Raw genomic sequence first — 15,025 nt, forward strand, 5'->3', positions numbered from 1 at the left:
AAAAAAAAAAAAAAAAAAAAAGAGAGAGAGAGAGGAGAAGAGCACAGATTGGTTTGGCTGAGTGGATAGAGCTTTGGTCGGCGGATTGAAGGGCCTCAGGTTTGATTCCAGTTAAGGACAAGAGAGAGGGAAAGGGAGAGGATGTTTTTAGCAAATGCCAGCTTAGGAATACCCTAATTAAGTTAATAACAATTTACCTACCTATATAGTTTAAGTTTTAAAAATTTGGCTCTCAAAAGAAATTTCAATCGTTGTACTGTTGATATTTGGCTCTGTTGACTAATGAGTTTGCCGACCACTGACCTAGGAAGTGGTTATAAATGCAGATTCTCAGGCCCACCACAGACCTAATGAATCCCAAATTCTGGGGATGAAGCCCAAGCCCCATAGGAGATTCTGATGCACTCTCAAGTTTGAGCATCTTGGGCCATCTTGACTCCATGAATGGAGTCTAGGGCTGGGAAAACAAAAGCACACCTTAGATCCACGTATAAAATTAAGCCAGGTGCCAAGCAACTGAAATCAGCCTTCTAATGGATGTAACAAGAATAAGAACAGTACTCAGGCTGGCAACTGAAATACCAAGTCCCCTCGCCACAGCCTTTCTGATCCTTTGTAGGAGAAACATCTGCCAAAGGCCCACTTAGTCTGTCAAAACATCTGAATATATTTGCCTCCAACTCTGCACCTTGCTCCACTCCCTCACTTAAAATAACCTTTCCCATTTGTGCTGTCACCTGAACTGTGTAAATAAGCTTATAACCACTCTTCTCCCCACCCCTCTTTTCTTGGTATCCAAGAAGAGAGCAGCAGGCAAAAGGTTAGTTCTAATGTACCTGCGCAAATGGATATACAACCTAAAATAAGAGTGACCTACACAGCTGCCCTTTCTGAGCCTATCTCACCTGCCTCAACAACACTGTCACCCTTTGGCCTAACTCTATCCCTGGGAAATGGAAAATTCCACAAACATTAGAGCAGACACTTTCTAGAATGCAGTCCACCTCCTCTTCTCCTGTCCCAGATATATCTTAGGTCTACAGAATCAAGAAAGACAAAGATCAAGAAAGGCAAGGTTAGCCCAGCTGGTGTGGCTCAATGGTTGAGGGTCAACCTATGAACCAGGAGGTCACGGTTTGATTCTCCATCAGGGCACTTGCCCGGGTTGTGGGTTGAATCTCCAGTGTGGAGTTGCAGGAGGCAGCCAATCAATGATCCTCTCTCATCATTGATGTTTCTATTCTCTCTTTCCCTCTCCCTTTCTCTCTGAAATCAATAAAAATCTATTTTAAACAAATTTTAAAGAAAGGCAAGGTCATAAGATAAAGGCAAGGCTGGCAGCCACTACTCATGACCAGAAACATGGTCTGACATGGTGCAGAAAAATTTTCAGTGAGTATATCCCACAGACACAGCCTTACTAGTAGACAGGGACAGGCTATATTCTAAACAAAATGAATGCTATTTACAGTTCTCAGCTTTATTTTTCCCTCCCTTCTAAATCCCAAACTGACTGAATTCCGAGGGATGAGAAAGAGGGAAACAGCACACCCTGTTTGAGAAAATTAGAATCTTCGGTGTTAGGAAGCAAAAGATAAGAAACAGCTTAAATATATGATAAATCCCCTGGAAGTCTGCTGAGCCCTGAAATAGCTTGCCTGCCCTCACTTCCCACTTTAACTGATTATGATCATCTTGCTTTCATTAAAAGCAGTCATTATAGTAACTGAGAATTAGTTACTGAGTAAGTGCTTGATTAAGCTGAGATTAGTTGTTAAGCTTGAGATTGAGGAAGAAAAGAAGTGGAAATTTAACATTAGGCTGTGGAGGAAGAAAAGGTGTGGTTAGTCAATTGTATCATCTGCCAGACAGGAGATCTACTGAATGCTCCAGTCCCTCCATCGTCTGTGAAGCATCAGTGAAAGGAGAGAGAGTCTGGTGAGAGTGTGCACCAGGTACTTTCGAGTTGTCTAGTAACTTGGTTGTTGGAGGGGGAGGGACTAACTCAGGGCTCAGGGGAGGTCTGCACAGGGATTGCTGCCTTCAGAGAGCTGGAGAAGCAAGAGGCTGAGGACTGAAAAGGGAAGAATGAGTGATTCTTAATAACCAGCAGGATCCCAAAGATGACAAGCTGCCAGCCTGGACTGCCAGTGATGGCCAGAATTGTGCTGTAGCTCTGAATCCACAGCTTCTTCTCCTCCAGCCCATGAGAAATTGAGCTAGAGAGCCAGCATGCCTTGGTAAGTGGAAATCCTGCCACTTCCAGACATGGAGTCATCTTTCCCATTTGGAGTGATCCTTGCTGTCCTGGCGTCCCTCATCATTGCTGCTAATGCACTAGTGGCCGTGGCTGAGCTGTTGTTGATCCACAGGAATGATGGCGTTAGTCTTTGCTTCACCTTGAATCTGGCTGTGGCTGACACCTTGCTTGGCGTGGCGATTTCTGGCCTAGTCACTGACCAGCTCTCCAACCCAGCTCGGCCCACACAGAAGACCCTGTGCAGTCTTCGGATGGCATTTGTCACTTCCTCCGCAGCTGCTTCTGTCCTCACAGTCATGCTGATTGCCTCTGACAGGTACCTTGCCATCAAGCAGCCTCTCCGCTACTTCCAGATCATGAATGGGTTTGTGGCTGGAGCCTGCATTGCTGGGCTGTGGTTGGTGTCTTACGTCATTGGCTTCCTCCCACTTGGAGTCCCCATATTCCAGCAGACCACCTACCAGGGGCCCTGCAGCTTCTTCGCTGTGTTTCACCCGCGCTTTGTGCTGACACTCTCCTGCGCTGGCTTCTTCCCAGCCCTGCTCCTTTTTGTGTTCTTCTACTGTGACATGCTCAAGATTGCCTCTATGCACAGCCAACAGATCCGGAAGATGGAACATGCAGGAGCCACAGCTGGAGCTTACCGGCCCCCACGGACTCCCAGCGACTTCAAGGCTGTCCGCACTGTGGCTGTTCTCATTGGGAGCTTCACTCTGTCCTGGACCCCATTCCTTATCACTGGCATTGTGCAGGTGGCCTGCCAAGAGTGCCACCTCTATTTAGTACTGGAACGGTACCTGTGGCTGCTTGGTGTGGGCAACTCCCTGCTCAACCCACTCATCTACGCCTATTGGCAGAAGGAGGTGCGGCAGCAGCTCTACCAGATGGCCCTGGGAGTGAAGAAAGGGCTCGCTTCATTCTTCCTCCTTTTCTTGGCCAGGGATGGTGGCCCAGATGTGTCGAGGGAAAGTTCCTGTCACATTGCCACTATCTCTCACCCACAGCTTGATGGCTAAAACGGTAAGGTGAAAAAAGTTTCAAAATGCCCTTTCCCTCCTCTCTCTGGGTCCCAACCAGGAGATCAGATGGAACTAGGGGAATGGAAGCACTTATTTCAGGCAATTGATCATTACCCCATAACCCCTCACCCCAGACTAAGAGGTAACTGAGACAGGTTGCTGACTTTCTTCTATAATCAATTTCCCCATTTGCAAATCTCCATTTGTGTGTCCTTCTCTTGCAATAAGTCTGTTTCTCCTATATAGGTGTACTTACTTAAAGCAATAAATGTTCTATTGTGCCCAACTGGTATTGCTCAGTGGTTCAGCATCAACTCATGAACCAGGAGGTCACAGTTCGATTCCCCGTCAGGGCAGATGCCTGGGTTGCGGGCTCGATGTAGGGTGTGTGCAGGAGGCAGCCAATCAATGTTTCTCTCTCATCATTGATATTTTTATCTCTCTCTCCCTCTCCCTTCCTCTCTCTAAAATCAATAAAACTATATATTTTTAAAAAGAAATGTACTACTGTAAAGATGCTTAAAAGTCAAACCCTATTTTTAATATACCAGAACAACACTGTCCAATAGAAATATAATGCAAGCCACATATATAGTTTGTTTTCCACATACATAGTTTTAAATGTTCTATTAGTTACATTAAATCGGTTTAAAAAATAAGAAATAGGTGAAATTCATGTTTTATTTAATCCAATACAGCCAAAACATTATTTCAATGTAATCAATATTTTAAAAAACTATTGCATTATTTTTTGCACACTAGATCTTTGAAGTTTGGTGTGCATTTTACCTTTATAGAACATCTCAATCCAAACTAGCAATATTTCAAATGCTCAATAGCCACATGTGGCTAGTGGCTAGAAAAAATGAGGTCTGTTCTTTTTCTGTTTGTTTGAAATTCTATTCTTTCTAACTTTATTATAGTGATTGCTTTGGTAAAGTGAGGAGTCCTGTCCCCCTGATATAAATCAGACCTTTTAACTAGTGAGTTTGCACAAAATGTAGGAACCTGTATTAGATTCTAAAACGTGTCTTTTCCCACACATCATGGTGTTCAAGACAGTGTTTCTCAGGGAAATAGCCTACTTGTGATTATTTCTATTAACTCTCCCAATCTACCACCTTTCAAACTCTGTGGTGCCCCTTCCCCTCAGTTGGCCTCTTACTTAATTTGTAGCTACTTGGCTGATGACAATGATGAACCACAAATTCTGAGACGGAGAAAAAGGGAAAAGGGGTCAGTATCAAGAAAGGCACTACCAAACTCTTTACACTAGACCCACTTTGATCTCTAGACCTTGAATTTCTTCCATTTACTCCCAAACTTTCATTTTCCTAAGAAACTCAGTTGCATAAAAGGATGTCTCCACAATGGCTCAGGAGACCAGCTGGGGAGCAGGTGCCTCTTTCTGCTTTCTGTGGGTACAGAAAATGACTGTTGGAATCTGGGAATTATGCGCAGGTTCCCTCTCGGCAACCCTAGCAGCAAAAATTCAAGAACAGAGTGGGGAAGAAACCTGGGAACTAAACTCAGCCTGCCTGAGCTTCCATGTAACCCTCTCCTCAATCTCCTGGTCTCCACAGTGGATTCCTAGAAAGTTTGTCACTTAAGGCCCTAAACTAGATTATCTCCCTAGAAAGCAGAATAGACAAAAGAGGGCAAGAAGAAACCTCAACAGTATGGATGAATTTGTCTGGGATTTGGTACCAAAACAGCCTTGGAAGGTTAACCTCTCTGTATCTCTAAAATGATGGCCTGGGAACTTGGATACTTTGCACTTGGCTTTTAATTCCCCTTCAGTCTTAGATGAACTCCTAACTTGCTTTCCTTAAGTTGTTCAGAGGTTAATGATCATTCCTTACAATTTCTATACTCTCAAAAATTCCTTTCTCTCTGTTTTCAACCTTTACCTTCACAAATGGCCTGTTTCTCACTAATTTATTCTAATACATAAACCCTCCTTTGGGAGATCTTTTGTCAGTTGCTTTGCTTACCACTCTGGTCCAGGGGAAGACTGTGCTTGCCTTCACCATGGTAGGTTTTATGTTCCTACAACTGAAGAAATTTTTTGGCTCTAGAGGGGATGATGGAAGCCAACATGCATTGAAGTATTGAGCACCCAGCGAGGACCAGTTATGCCAGCAATAAGGAACACCCTTGGATTGGATTATGAGTTATTGGGAACTAGGTAAAACACAAACTAACTGAGTTTTTGGACAAAATTGAAAGCCAGCTCAAGTGACTACCCTCCTTATTAGTGGTTCAAAGCTTAATTTCTTGGCCTTGCTGCAAAGGACTGATCTTGTCAAGGTAACACAAAGTATAATGGAAATTAGTTACAGGAGAAAGGCAGGAGCTGAAGAGAAGCTAGGTGTTTATGGTGTTATTAAGTTCCGTTTAAGAAACCCTTTATCCCTGGGAGTCGGTATGTGCAGTGGAAAAAAATCACAGACTTTGAAGTCCCATAGATCAGCGTTCAAATTATGATCAGCCATTTAAATTCTCAAAGCTGCAGTCTACTCATTTGTAAAACTGTGGTAATAATGCCTACCTTATTTGGTCATAGTGAGGACTAACTCTGATAATGTATGTAAAAAATGCCTAGTAAACTACAGCACACTGTTAGTGCTTAGAAAATGTTCTCTCCCTCTTGCTTAAAAATCCTGAATAAAACATCCAGCTGGCCAATTTAAGGGAGTCCATCATATCTGTAGATATTATGACCTCCAGGACAAGAACAATTTTGAACATACGTAAATTCACAGTTCAGAGCTGTGAATTCCTCAATCCCTAAGTAAGGTTGTTTTAAAAAAAAAAAAAATGAATGATGAGAGGTGACTCGGGTTGAAAAACACAAACAGTAAATCGAATATCTTAGCAGGATCAAGGCAGAGCAGATACAAGCAAGGCACTATAATCATCCACTTGGGCTTAAGAGTAACTGCAATGAAAAACACTGCATTTAAAAAGCCACCAAGAGCAAAGATACAGAATGCTATATCAAAGTCTAATGGCTTTCTTTGACGCAGGCCCCTTCACAGATAAGGGAATGCACTGGAGAAGAATCATTTAGATTTCATTCATGCATTCAGTGTTGTCTCTGGATGGACATGCAAAAAGGCCAGATTCAGTTTAGCAATTTGATCAAAATAGCCAAAAGATATTAAGACCTTATATGATGAAATGTAGTTCAATCAGTCCCATGTAGCTTCCATGAACAGCTTATTGTGAATTTGTTATAAAAATTGTGACATGACTAAGTTTTATACTGACTTCTCAAGTAGCTAACATTATACAAAGCATACCAGTTTCAGAGGACTACTTTCAAGAACATAAGAACACAAAGCACTCTGTGCAGGGGCATTTTGGGTGGTCTCATAAGTGTTAGAGGCAGGTTTCCCTAATCTACCCACACTCACCTGCTTGTCCACATGACCAATAAGCCCATCTCTGAGAGTTGGCCAGCCGGAGTTAGCCTTGGAATATCTTTTTCTATATGAAGACATGTACATGGTTCAAACGGGAAATGAACTCATGATTTTGATTTCATTCTCTCAGTAAATGGCCAAACTGAATATAGACCAGTGAAATCAGCATGCATGAGAGAAATTTCAAAGACACAAATAGAACAAGAGGAAAAATGGTGTCGGTAGCTGGCCAGCAAGAACAGCAATGGACCTAAGACTTGACCACAACTCCTTGGCTGCTGTCAGCCACTCATTTTGTGACTCCTTCAGTAACCCCTATGTCATCCTTCAAACCGCTGGCTGATCTGAAATCTCATTTTAATTAAAAAATATTTATTTGTTATTTCTGCAGTCACATAAACTCAATTATGGTACCTACAAGTGTCAACTGTCATTCATTCATTTATCTGTCTATTTATCTGTTTACGTACCCCACAAACATTCATTATTCAGAGCTAGGTATTAAAACTGCCCCAGCTTTGCTGGGATTTGTTAGAGATATATATTGATGTACATATGATTTTCATTATTCTTCTCTGATTATAATAGCAGTTTTTGTTCATTTTAGAAAATTTTGAAAATACAGTTATCCATAATTGTATCATCCAGAAATGATCACTGTTATTCTCTTTCATCTGTTCTCTTCACTTAGCTTTATATTGTGTATTTTTCTGTCATTGTTTTCTTCAAAAATATGACTTGTAAAGGTTGTTTTTTCAACATAAGTATATATTTTAACCTTTTCCCTATAGTTGTACATTTATGTTATTTCCAATTTTTCACTGTTATAATACCACAATATCCTTCTGTAATATTTGACATGTCTGTTTAATGCCTTTGGATAAATTCTCCAAAGCAATATTACTAGGTCAAGGAGCATTAAACATTTATAAGAATTCTGATTTATATTTTTGCTGGAATTTCTTGAAGTGTAATGTTTCCCTAGGATATTTGCTAACAAAAATGAAAAGTGAGTTATAAATGAACACACTACACTGATATGAATATCTAAAAAAAAAGTGCATGGCTTCCTGAAAGTGCATGGCTTCCATAAACCATACTGAAGGAGATTACCTAGTTGGTATTTACAAAAGGAAACCTATTGATATGCCCTGCTGCTAGAGTTAATCTGCAAATTTAGAAATCTGAACTAATGGGACACAGTACCTAAGAACAGTCCTCACAGTACAACTAGATCATCAATATAGCATTGTATGATATCCAAGTATTGATTTCAATGTGTTTTCACTCTTAAAATTTTCTGAGGTAGTTGTTTTGTACAATACCATCAAATGCTAAGGCATGAGAATATAAAAACATGATCACATGGAGTCAGGAGACAAGTTTTGATGCAGTTAAGTCTCGAAGCCGTAGTCTCACAGCCTTGCTGAAAAGGAAAGGTGTGCTCATCTAATGGATCACCTATGGCAGGGTAAAGTTCATGAAAGCTTAACATGCTACTACCCAACCATATGTCCACTGGATTTACAAGCTGTTGGGACCATAATCAGCCACTGAGCTCAAAGAGCCCTCTCATGAGGAGTCCTAGAAACGACCAGTGCAGCTGTTTAGGGTCTCAGAGTCTGTTTCAATGCACAAAGCAGTTCCTGTTGTTTTTTTTCTTTTCAAAACACCTCTATACAGTGAGTCGGGCAGGATTCATTTGTAAAACCAAAAGCCTGAGGGGGGGGGTCTCTTATTTCTTTAGGTTTGTGATTGTGTCATATTTCCCATTTACTATAATAAATCTACACCAGTTCCAGTTCTGTCTCAATTGTGTTGACATTAGGTACTAAAAAGCTGATAAACACACTGAGATAACACACTCATTGGCCCAGTAAAATGCCACACTGTCTTACAAAACTGTTCATTGCGCTTTTATCACTCATAATATTTTTGCAGATTTGCCCACTGGGCCATTTAACAAATACTAAAATACTTCCCACATAAAAGCAAACTGGTGTCATGTCATCTCAGAGATGGGTTAAAAAGTGAGAAAACTAAACCAGGCAATTATAGCTGAATGGCTAGAGGTTATTTCAAATGTGAAAACCAGACTCATAATCCAAAATTCCAACTACTACTTTAAGATTACCAGGCCCCTTAGTAGTTTTACACAATGATGTGTTAAATTGTTTATCTTATTTACTAAATGAATGGGACAGACAAGTATGCACAATGAATGTTTATAATGAGTTAGGCACAGCCCAAAATAAATCTGAATTTTGATGCTATGACACTGAATAAAGAGAAGAAATATCCTTTAGTGAAACCTTAGGAATTGAGATTAATGGAGAGTGGCCATTCTGAGAAGATATGAAGACATTTGTTTTTTAAGAAGCAATATCATTACTCTAATTTACATGTAATATTCTGATTGGGCTAGGCTAACGAAAGTGTTGTCCCTTATGTGATATGCTTTAGTGAATGAAAAATTACTTATAGTCAGGTTCATAGTAGTTTAATTACTTCTCCCATAAGTTTGTTTATAAGCCTAACAACACACTTCTTTGCACTGGATGAGAGACAGTGAGAAGGCTAGCCCCATGTGCACATTATTAAATTTCAAACTAGTGGCATCTGTATCAATAATTCCAAGTTCTTCAAAAAATAGTATAACATATGACAAGAACAAGTTCATCTGTGTGTGGTGGGCTAGTGATGAAGGAGGTCATTGAGAAGAAAGACCAAAAAAAGAAGAGAGGGAAAGCAGTACAAAGTGGAGAATAAGAGAAAAAACATATATTTAGTCGCATGTCTCTAAGAAAATAATTTCAGTCCAGTATTACAGTTAAGTGTCAAAGAGTGACCAACCACAGCTATTGACCTTCTCTCTCCCAGGGTGCTATAAAGATAGGGGAATTAATGAAATCAATATTCTTTACTGCTCACCTGCCATAAACTTTAAGTAACCCTGGACGAGACTGTGTCCGTACACCTCTAGCATAGTCATTACAAGTATGGGCTCATGAGCCAGACTGCCTAGGTTAGAATCCTAGTTCTGCCATTTCCTAGGAACGAAAGTATTTTACCATTCTGAACTTGTTTCTCATAAGAAAAATAAGAATAGTACCTACTTTATAGGGTGGTTGGAAGAATGTAAATTGTTTTTTTTTTAAATATATTTTTATTGATTTCAGAGAAGATAGGAGAGGGAGAGAGGGAAACATCAATGATGTGAGAGAATCATTGATCAGCTGCCTCCTGCACACCCAGCATGTCCCGCGATCTCCTGGTTCACAGGTCGACACTAAACCACTGAACTGGGCAATGTAAATAGAGTTTTAGAAACACAATACACTTATAACAGTATCTGACACATAATATAGCCATATAAGTGTTGTTGTTATTAGTAGTAGTATTAGTTTTCTAATGCTGTAACCTCTCAAATTAAAAAAAATTAAAAAATGAATGTTTTTTCATCACATAGCCTACAGACTTTGATCACTATTTTATCCCTTCAAACCTAGAGTTTCCAGATCAGAAATGTCAGTTATTTAATCTTCAGATTGCTGGTAACATGAGGAATTTGCTTATTAAAAAAAAATCCATGTAATCATCTGGAGTTAATATGAATCAAACTGTATTTTGTTATTGAGTAGCTTCATTGAAATCCCTCACTAGCTATCCTAATAAAGCTAAACCACATACATGCTGGGCTTTTATAAATACCTGATTGAGATAATTTACATACCATGAGTGCACCTATTAGTATACTTACAGAGTTGTGCAACCATCACCATAATCTAATTTTAGAACATTTTCATCCCAAAATGAAATTTTATACCCATTATCAGTCCCTCCTCACCTCATCCCCCCGCCCCCCACAGTCATAGGCAACCACTAATTTATTTTCTATATTTATGGATTTTCCTATTCTGGGTATTTAATTTAACTGGGATCATATATGTGCCCTTTTGTGTCTGACTTCTTGCATTTATAATGTTTTCAAGGTTAGTCCACATTGTAGCATATATCAGCATTTCATATCTCTTTATGGCTGAACAATACTCTATTGCATGGATATACTACTCTTCATTTATCCATTCATCAGTTGATGGGCATCTGGGTTGCTTCTGCCTTTTCATTATTGTGAATAATGCTGCAAGGACAATATGGAAATTCTATGTTTTGCTTTTGAGGAACTGTCCAACTATCTTCCAAAGGAGCCACACCATTTTACAACCTCTCCAGAAGTGTATGAGAGTTTCAATTTCTTCACCAACTCTTGATATTCTTTTTATATACTGGGTTTTTTACTTGGGAAAGTAATTATTTCTTTGCAAATCAGCAGTGCCTGCTTATCTTTGTGTTACCCTTTCATTCGGAGCATTTTTTAAATGAACAGATTTTATTTTTTAGAAAAGTTTTTGGTTTACAGATAAATTGAGCAGACAGTACAGAGAGTTGTGTTGTTTTGTTTTTGAGCCAAACAAGATTTCAATCAATGTCCTTAGTCCCTTTAAATATTATTTCCTTGTATTCATTGACTGAAAGAGTTCCCTTCTCAGTATACCTTCAAAAGACACTGGTGAATCTATTTCATATCTGACATGCCCCTATAAAGATATTTTTCAATCAAAAATTGCAATTCAAACATACAACGGAGAGTTATTACTTAAGGGTACTCTATGGTGAATAATCTTTGTGAAACACTAAATTCTTCATACATATAAATAATCCCCTATAAATGCTATGTGGCAAGAGGCAGATCTTTATGTACTCCCTGAGGGACCCTTACTGCAGCCTATTTCACTATAGAAATGGGTTAATCCTGAGTGCTCAATCAAAATATTCTATCCATCAATAAGTTATGGGAGGGAGGGGGTGAGGAGGATACTATATTAATCCATGACTAAGAACAGGATAAGATACTATACCAAAAGAGCAAATCAAATTCTTTAATTTGAACTATCTGCCCATGATTTTGGCTACTATAAAGACAACACTCCTTAAAACTTTAGTAATTTGGCTAAAGACCTCATCAGCTTCAAACTATTTTTTCTCCAAATTTCATATTAAAAATAATTTACTCTCTTGCCCCCTTTACTCTTTATCATTCATCAGAATATTAGTCTTATTAAGACAACTTAGGGAGGAGAACCAAGATGGCGGCATAGGTTAACGCCGGAGTTTGCTGCCTTGAACAACTACTTCAAAAGTGAAACTAAAAGACGGAAGGGACATCACCCAGAACCACAGGAACGCTGGCTGAGTGGAAGTCCTACAACTAGGAGGAAAGAGAAACGCATACGGACACTCAGAGGAGGCGCAGTGCTGAAGTCAAATTCTGAGGTGCGGAGTGCGCGGAGTGGGCTGGCGGCAGAGGGCGTGGTTGGCGTTTTCAATCGGGAGGGAGTCGCAGACTCTGAGCTCCAGATACGGGCGAGTCTTTAGGGACCCAGACTCAAACAGGAGAAGCGGGACTGTCTGGCTTCAGTCAGAGCGAGTGCAGCTTTCTCTCCGAGGTTTGCAGCGGGTGCTGGGACTCAGAGAGGCAGAGCCCCTGGGGACAGGACTGAGAGCCGCCATAACTGCTCTCTCCGGCCCACCCTGTTGATCCTGTGCGACCTGCTCTGCCCAAGCCCTGCACAGAGGCATTTGTCGGATAGCCTCAGGCAAAGGCTAGATTAGCACCTCCCTAGAGGACAGAAGTTCTCTCACTCCAGACACAGCTGATTCTCACAGCCACTTGGCCTGGAGGTCAAACCCTCCCTGGTATTAGCTACAACAATCAAGGCTTAACTACAAGACTGCGCACAAAGACTACTAGGGGGTGCACCAAGAAAGCATAACAAAATGCGGAGACAAAGAAACAGGACAAAATTGTCAATGGAAGATATAGAGTTCAGAACCACACTTTTAAGGTCTCTCAAGAACTGTTTAGAAGCCGCCGATAAACTTAATGAGATATACAAGAAAACTAATGAGACCCTCGATGTTATGATGGGGAACCAACTAGAAATTAAGCATACACCGACTGAAATAAAGAATACTATACAGACTCCCAACAGCAGACCAGAGGAGCGCAAAAATCAAGTCAATGATTTGAAATGCGAGGAAGCAAAAAACACCCAACTGGAGGGGCGGAATGAAAAAAGAATCCAAAAATGCGAGGATAGTGTAAGGAGCCTCTGGGACAGCTTCAAGCGTACCAACATCAGAATTATAGGGGTGCCAGAAGATGAGAGAGAGCAAGATATTGAAAACCTATTTGAAGAAATAATGACAGAAAACTTCCCCCACCTGGTGAAAGAAATGGACTTACAGGTCCAAGAAGCGTGGAGAACTCCAAACAAAAGGAATCCAAAGAGTACCACACCAAGACACATCATAATTAAAATGCCAAGAGCAAAAGACAAAGAGAGAATCTTAAAAGCAGCAAGAGAAAGAAACTCAGTTACCTACAAGAGAATACCCATACAACTGTCAGCTGATTTCTCAACAGAAACTTTGCAGGCCAGAAGGGAGTGGCAAGAAATATTCAAAGTGATGAATACCAAGAACCTACAACCAAGATTACTTTATCCAGCAAAGCTATCATTCAGAATTGAAGGTCAGATAAAGAGCTTCACAGATAAGGAAAAGCTAAAGGAGTTCATCACCACCAAACCAGGATTATATGAAATGCTGAAAGGTATCCTTTAAGAAGAGGAAGAGGAAGAAAAAGGTAAAGATACAAATTATGAACAACAAATATGCATCTATCAACAAGTGAATCTAAGAATCAAGTGAATAAATAATCCGATGAACAGAATGAACTGGTGAATATAATAGAATCAGGGACATAGAAAGGGAATGGACTGACTATTCTTGGGGGGGAAAGGGGTGTGGGAGATGCGGGAAGAGACTGGACAAAAATCGTGCACCTATAGATGAGGACAGTGGGTGGGGAGTGAGGGCGGAGGGTGGGGCGGGAACTGGGAGGAGGGGAGTTATGGGGGAAAAAAAGAGGAACAAATGTAATAATCTGAACAATAAAGATTTAATTAAAAAAAAAAAAGACAACTTAGGCTGAGTATGTAGTCATCGCTAGTGTCCTCTGTGGTTTTCTGCCTTATTTTATGTTGGACTTCCCCAGGCTCAGTACTTGGACTTTTTCTTGTCTGACATTTATGTAGATTTATAAATTGTAACAAATTAATCACTCTGGTGAATAATTTTGATGTGGGAGAGGGAGCTATGCACATGTGGGCATAGGGAGTACATGGGAAACCTCTGTACCTTCTGCACAATTTTGTTGTGCAACTAAAACATCTCTAAAAAAATAAAACCTATTAAAATTAATTTTCAAAAGGTAGTGCTTTAGACTGACAGTTAAGAAGGACTGTGGGTGGTAGAATGAGACAAAGAACTCTGATAGCAATGTGCTAGTCTCAAACCTGCCACAATCCGGCTATGTGACTTGGGACAAATTTTCTTAGTTTATCTGGACTCTTGTTTTGTTTACCTGGATGTATAGGGAAGTAGATTTCAGTATGTCTTAACCTTTTTAGGGCTGTTCCCCTCCAGGATACCCTCCACACTAGGGTTATCTTCCTAACAACAAAAGCTGTTATGTTAATTCCCTATTTTAAACTTCCTTTGTCTGCCCTATCCCTCAGGATAAAAGTCAAACTCTTTCTTTGGGCATATAGAGACCCTTCATAATTTGACCCTTTGGCCACACTACTCTTCCTTTCATTCTAGCCCACATTATTTTTTAACCAGTGTTTCTCAAAGTATAATGTTAAGGACCAGGTTCAGTGCCTGTAACAAAAGCAAAATGCCTTTGCCCCAAGTAAGGTTAGGTTCTCAGATGATGGGAACTTACATTTTCACAAGATCGCCAGATGATTTGCCTCACTTGGTATTTGAAAACCACTGTCCTACATCTTAGCCACACTGAACTTTTCTCATTCCCCTGTCTGGAATGTCCTTCCCTGTCTCATCCATATGGTAAAATCTGCTTTTTAGCACAAATATAAACTCCACTATGAAGTCCTTGGCCAATCCTCTAGTTCCCTCCTCTGTGCTTCTGCAGTACTTCGTTGATCTTTCACATAGTACATAGCACCTACTGTAATTGTCTATTATAATGTGAGCTTGGAAACAGAGACCATCTTAACTCATTTTTATATTCCCAGCATCTAAGATATGAGACACATAATGTTGTTTGAACAAATAATGAACGGATAAGGATGAAGAACTACAGTAAACTACTTAGTCCACAAATATTTGAGTGCCTACAATGTGCTAGGCACTATTCTAGTACAAGAAAGTAGGCAGAACATTTTGCT

The 15,025-nt window shown here is 40.2% G+C and overlaps 1 protein-coding gene across 1 annotated transcript; it reads left to right on the forward strand.

The window, feature by feature from the left end:
* Positions 1-2,268: 2,268 nt before the first annotated feature.
* GPR119 (G protein-coupled receptor 119) lies at positions 2,269-3,276 on the forward strand. Its single transcript, XM_036305873.1, has one exon. The coding sequence runs from the start codon at positions 2,269-2,271 to the stop codon at positions 3,274-3,276; it is 1,008 nt and encodes a 335-aa protein (XP_036161766.1).
* The last annotated feature ends 11,749 nt before the right edge of the window (positions 3,277-15,025 follow it).

The sequence above is a fragment of the Myotis myotis genome, unplaced genomic scaffold (assembly GCF_014108235.1).
Source record: "Myotis myotis isolate mMyoMyo1 unplaced genomic scaffold, mMyoMyo1.p scaffold_m19_p_4, whole genome shotgun sequence".
NCBI classification, from domain to species: domain Eukaryota; kingdom Metazoa; phylum Chordata; class Mammalia; order Chiroptera; family Vespertilionidae; genus Myotis; species Myotis myotis.